The sequence below is a fragment of the Felis catus genome, chromosome B3, assembly GCF_018350175.1.
Source record: "Felis catus isolate Fca126 chromosome B3, F.catus_Fca126_mat1.0, whole genome shotgun sequence".
Classification (NCBI taxonomy): Eukaryota; Metazoa; Chordata; class Mammalia; order Carnivora; family Felidae; genus Felis; species Felis catus.
In genome coordinates, this window is record NC_058373.1 from 118669376 (window position 1) to 118675917 (window position 6542).

General features: G+C 46.0%; 1 protein-coding gene across 1 annotated transcript; it reads left to right on the plus strand.

Annotated features, from left to right (window-relative positions):
- The first annotated feature begins 124 nt into the window (after positions 1 to 124).
- LOC105259864 (acyl-coenzyme A thioesterase 6-like) lies at positions 125 to 6329 on the plus strand. The gene is made up of 3 exons (XM_045060198.1): positions 125 to 759; positions 2896 to 3098; positions 5673 to 6329. The coding sequence occupies exons 1-3, from the start codon at positions 303 to 305 to the stop codon at positions 6276 to 6278; spliced, it is 1266 nt and encodes a 421-aa protein (XP_044916133.1). The 5' UTR covers positions 125 to 302; the 3' UTR covers positions 6279 to 6329.
- The last annotated feature ends 213 nt before the right edge of the window (positions 6330 to 6542 follow it).

Here is a 6542-nt window from a genome sequence, read left to right on the forward strand (position 1 = left end):
CCAGGTTCTCCGAACTACTACTATCTGTCCCAATCTCAGCGGTCTTGGTACGTCTATTTCCACACTCACTGCGCTGGATTGCATAATAATGAACTCTTATTTCGGCAGATACTTCCTTCCAATTAGACACTAGTGGATTTTCACAAACTCTAGCTGACTTCATACAGCGGCTTAGCGTGTCCAAGCGTCCAATCTGAATATCGCAAAGTGTCCAATTGCAATTGCTTCCCCGGGAGGTGGAGGGACTCCCGGCCGGACACGTGACTCTGGGGAGATGGCCTCGCTGTTCCGCAATAATCAGGATGGCGGCTACGGTGACGCTGGAGCCCGCGGGCCGCTGCGCGTGGGACGAGCCCGTGCGCATCACCGTGCGTGGCCTCTCCCCGGGACAGCCCGTCACGCTGCGCACGTCCCTGCGCGACGAGAAGGGCGCGCTCTTCCGGGCCCGCGCGCTGTACCAAGCGGACGCCGGCGGCCTCCTGGACCTGGCGCGCGCGCCCGCGCTGGGCGGCAGCTTCACGGGGCTCGAGCCCATGGGGCTGCTCTGGGCCCTGGAGCCCGAGAAGCCCTTGGTGCGGCTGGTGAAGTGGGACGTGCAGACGCCCTTCGCGGTGGAGCTGGAGGTGCTCGAGGGCCACGAGCCCGACGCCGGGCGGCTCCTGGGCCGGGCGGTGCTGGAGCGCGACTTCCTGCGGCCGGGGATGCGGCGGGTGCCGGTGCGCGCGGGCCGGGTGCGCGGCACGCTCTTCCTGCCGCCTGGTGAGTGCCTTGCGTCCCAGGCTGTTCTAAAGAATTGGTAACTGAGACCCACATTTCCTAAACTTACCGCCGCACTCCAGAGCTTGTCATACATTCTGGATGGAAGTTTTTCCTCTTTAAATTTCATGCCACTTCCCGTATGCTAAAAAGTGGTTTCTGTCTTTGGGGCTCTCCACTGCCCAGGGCGATGAGCGATCTTATCCATGCCCATTTCTCAGATGGGAAAACAGGCTGCTCGGTGGCTGGCGGGCATGGCCGGGCCAGGGTCACAGGGCAGGTGGGAGCAGCGCGGGGATCAGGCAGGGCAGACCACGTCACCCCGGGCACCCACCACCCTTCCACATAAATAACCTTTATGTTGGACGAATGCCACTGAGCTGTATGCTAAAAAGTGCATTCAACATACTCACAAAGTGCATTTCTTTTAAGTGCCAGCCACGCAGCTGTATTTCAAATACCAGTGTTAGGTAATGAGTTATGCTGCTGTGCAAGAGTGATCTTTGCCTCTTCTCACGTGGAACTTCCAAGGGAGCTAATCTAGAGGCCGTCCCCCGTAATCCTAAAAAACAAACAAACAAACAAACTGATTGTCCTCTTCCCCCATCATAAACAGTCTGTCGGTGATTCTCAATCTGGGTTGATTAACCCCTACTCCTGGAGACATTTTTGTTGTCACAACCAAAAGGTGGGGGAGGATATTATTGGCATCCAGTGGGTAGAGGCCAGAGATGCTGCCAAGCATGCAGAATGCACAGGACAGTCCACACAACAAAGAAATATCTTACTCAAAGTGTCTGGAGTGCTAAGGTTGAGACACCCTAGTCTAAGTAAAAACAAGGTGCTTACTAGGTTAAAGGGGCCCAGAAACAAGACCCCCTACCCCACCTTTTACAACCAAATTCCAGACTGAAACCCCTCCTGTATAGAAATGCTGGAGTGGCCATATCTCAGAGAATCCCTAAACTGAATTCTGTCATTCTCCAAAACAGGAGGCTCTGCTTTATTCTTACAGCTCATCAGCAATTCACAACCTTAGCCAGTGGCTGCACAGTCAACTGAAATCCTGTGGTTGGACTTGGATCTTATACATCTCTGTATGTCCAGATTCCTAGAGGCTTGCCCAGGGATGTAGTGGGAACTCAATAAATCATACTGACTGAATCAGTAAGAATCCCCCCACCCACCCAAAAACAAACCAAACAAACAAAAACCTTTTACCACCCATATTGGCACCTGATATTTCAGTCAAGTCAATCTTGTGTTAACTATTTCAATGTCTACTTTGTGGCCCATTTAAAATTTGTTTTCTGTCTCAAGACTTTTGTAAATAACGTAGAAGGGTTCAGTCATTTAACAAATATGTATTAAGCCAATGACTATGCTACATAGTGGGATGCGATAGCTAGCGAAGTCAGACGTGGTCCTCACTGTACTTACAGCCTAATAAAGGACCCAGGTAACTATACTTGCATCTGTAAGCTTGCTAAGTGCTATGATAAGGGAAATACAGGCCCAGGGTGCTGATGGAGACATAAAAGGGTATCTGACTCAACTCAGCCTTGGGGGAGATCTGGGAAGTCTTCTGGGAAGGGAGATCTAAACTTTGATTTGAAAGCTGAAGGTCAACCAGGTGATAAAAAGTGGAGAGTGAAGTATAGCATATACCATTTTCAGGGGCCAAAGAGAACAGAGCATATTTAGGGATAGCATTCTTTAAGGTTGGAGCAGAGAATGCAAGGAGGTGGGGAGTATATCAATACGCCTTATATATGTAGAGCATTGTACAGTTCTTCAAGCATTCTCAAGTAGATTTTTTTTTGAGGAAGATTTTGTGGAAAATGTACATCTCATCATATGCTACTTGTAATTTGAAATATATATTTCATTTTTGAAAATTAGGTGAAAAATTCTGGAGAAAATAAAGCATTTTGTTCCCCCCTTCCTTCTCCCTGAAGGTTACTAAAAAGGAAAAAAAAAAAAAGGCAACATTTTAAAAAGGTCCTTTTTTCCACTTGCTCCTCCACTCCCAGCCTTCCTTCTTGCTTGAGAAACTTGTCCTCACTGCCTGCCAAAATCTGAAACTCCAGAATGTCTCTGGAGAGTCTAAAGCTCCTTATGATCTGTGGTGTTTTCCAGGTGCAGGACCCTTCCCTGGGATCATCGATCTGTTTGGGAGTGGTGGTGGCCTTTGTGAATACAGGGCCAGCCTCCTGGCTGGACATGGTTTTGCTGCGCTTGCTTTGGCTTATTTCAAATTTGAAGACCTCCCTGAATATTTGGATGCTGTGCACCTGGAGTACTTTGAAGAAGCTGTAGACTTCATGCTGCAGCATCCAAAGGTGAGTTCTGGTGTTTGCTTGAATGCAGGGGAGAGAGGGTAGAGCCAACACAGGACTGGATCTCAAAACCCTACCAGGACACTGGGGGCTAGAAATATGTCATGAGACACAAAAGTTCCTTCCAAAGTTATTAGGATTATTGTTTCACTTCCACCCATCTCTCTCCAATCCCTAAGACTTAACTGTTTATTTTCCTTTAATAAGGAACTGTTTATTTTCCTGTCTGTTTTTTAAATTTTTTTAAATGTTTTATTTATTTTTGAGGCAGAGAGAGACAGAGCATGAGCAGGGGAGGGTCAGAGAGAGAGGGAGACACAGAATCCGAAGCAGGCTCCAGGCTCTGAGCTGTCAGCACAGAGCCCGACGTGGGGCTTGAACTCATGAACTGTGAGATCATGACCTGAGCTGAAGTTGGACGCTTAACCAACTGAGCCACCCAGGTGCCCCTGTTTTCCTTTAATTCTTGACCATAATTCAAAGAGTTGTACTAAGACATTACTAACCTTAAATTCTGCTTCTCCATCTACCCCCAAGTGGCCTTATAATGCTGAATAAGGCAAGTGCTTTCTCTGGGATTCAGTTTTTCTCATTTATAAGATTAATGTAGGGGTACCTGGGTGGCTTAGTCAGTTGAGTGTCCAACTCTTGATTTCAGCTCAGGTCATGATCCCAGGGTTATGAGATCAAGCCCCATGTCGGGCTCTGCACTGAGCATGGAGCATGCTTGGGGTTCTCCCTCTTTCTCTCCTTTTGCCTCCGTCCCCTGTTCATGCTCTCTCTCTCCCTCTTGCTCTCAAATAAAATAATAATTTAATTTAATTTAATTTAATTTAATTTAATTTAATTTAATTTAATTTAATTTAATTTAATTTAATTTAAAAGAAAGATTCCTGTAGGGGCACCTGTGTGGCTCAGTCGGTTGAGCGTCCAACTTCGGCTCAGGTCGTGATCTCACAGTTCGTGAGTTTGAGCCCTGCGTCAGGCTCTGTGCTGACAACTCAGAGCCTGGAGCCTGCTTCAGATTCTGTGTCTCCCTCTCTCTCTCTGCCCCTTGCCCGCTCACACTCTGTCTCTCTCTTTCCCTCAAAAATAAATAAACATTAAAAAAAATTTAAAAAAAAGAGGAAAAAGTTTGACTCTTAAGAGATTTTTAGGACAGTCGGTGACATTTGAATAGGGACTGTGCTGGATGCTATTAAGGAATCATTAATTTTGTTAAATGTGATAATGCTATTATGTTTTTATAGAAAAAGTTCTTATCTAAGACTGTAAAAAATAATCAAAACATTTTAGTGTGATTAAAAGTGGAATACATGCTCTGCAACTATCTAGATTTAAAGAAACCCAAATATTCTAATGTTAAGTAATAAATGTTAAAAAATGTTCTACAAGGGTGATCTAAATCTGTCAGAATTCAGGGACTGGTCTGTTAGCAGAGCTGCTAGAACCTCAATGGCCTTGAACTGTGATTATTGGTTTATTAGGGGAGATAAGGCCCCAGGGGAAAAAGAAGAAACCAATATATCCTATCAGTTCTGCCCTTAGACCTGGGCAAGAGGGGCTTCTGTCCTGGACAGAAGCCTTAGGCGGCCACACTCCCTGCCCACAGGGTGAGGAGTCCAAGGGACCCAGGGAATGTATCCACCTGGAACCCATGTGCCTTACACACACACACACACACACACACACACACACACACACACACACACAAACACCCCATACCCTTGTGATCTGTAATACCAGAATTCTTTGCCAAATAGCACTGATCCTGCTTCCAGGCCCTATGTCTTTTCTCAGGGTCTGTCAATGTGAATACGCCTAGGCCTTAAATATGGAGACTGGGGTGTCCATATACATGTGTGAGAGGCCCCTCAAGGTACATGGTGGAGCCAGGGATGGGAAGAGAAGGAATGGGGGCCAGGGACCAAGGACTGGGGCTAGCTCTCCCCCATGCCACATTCCAGTACAGAACTTCAAGGAGTTCCAAGATTTCAAATTTGAGCCTGACATTATAAACTGTTATGAAAGTATATTTATCAAGGTGGGAGAAAATAATATATTTTATTTTTTTATTTAAAAAAATTTTTTTAATGTTTATTTTCGGTGGGGGGGGGCGCGCATGAGTGGGGGAGGGGCAGAGAGAGAGGGAGACACAGAATCCCAAGCAGGCTCCAGGCTCTGAGCTGTCAGCATAGACCCGTTGCGGGGTTCAAACTCACAGACCGTGAGATCATGACCTGAGCTGAAATTGGACGCTCAACCGACTGAGCCACGCAGGCTCCCCAAGAAAATAATATATTTTAATAGTTTGTTTGTTTAATAGCTTTTACATGTTTAAGTATGGGGTACATGGGTCTCTGTGTCTACTCTTGACCCAGTTGCCACAAATATTAGTGGAAGGCCTGTGTACTAGGAAGTCAATTGATTTGCTTATTAGAAAACACACTTGAGCTTTGTGGATTGTTGCATAAAAAACAAGAAAGCAAATGACATTTAAGAAAGCTAGTTAGAGAATATAAAATCACTGTTTATGTCCTCCATTTACAAATTCTAGGCTTGTTCTCTCTTTTTCAGGTGAAAGGCCCTGGTGTTGGGCTTCTTGGCTTCTCCAAAGGAGGTGACCTGTGTCTCTCAATGGCCTCTTTCTTGAAGGGCATCACAGCCACTGTACTTATTAATTCCTGTGTGGCCAGCGCAATATCTCCTCTGCGTTACAAGGATATGTTTATTCCCAGGCTTGGCAGTGACCCAGGGAAACTTGTAGTTACTGAGTCAGGGGTTTTAATTTTTTTGGATGTTTGGGATAATCCACTGGAGGAACTCAACTATCAAAGTATTATTCCATTGGAAAGAGCCCAGGGGCCTTTTCTGTTTCTTGTTGGCTTGGATGATCATAACTGGAAGAGTGAATTCTATGCTCGTATAGCCTCTGAACGGTTACAAGCCCATGGGAAAGACAGACCCCAGATAATTTACTACCCAGGAACTGGTCACTGTATTGAACCACCTTATTTTCCTGTTTGTAGAGCTTCTGTGCATGCAGTGTTAGGCCAAGCAATACTCCATGGAGGTGAGCCAAAGGCACAGTCAAGGGCACAGGTAGATGCCTGGCAGGAAATTCAAACTTTCTTCCATAAACATCTCAATGGTAAAAAATCTGTGCCGTCCAGCAAAATGTGACATTGTAATCATAGACCAGATACTATGAATAAAAATCTAATTCATACAACATGTATTGGGTTTTCCAGAGCACACAGGAAACTTTTTTTTTAAGTTTGTTTATTTTGAGGGGCTTTGGGTGGCTCAGGTTGGTTAAGCGTCCAACTTCTACTCAGGTCATGATCTTTTGGTTCGTGGGTTCAAGCCCAGTGTCAGGCTCTGTGTTGACAGCTCAGAGTCTGGAGCCTGCTTCAGATTTTGTGTCTCCCTCTCCCTTTCTCTCTC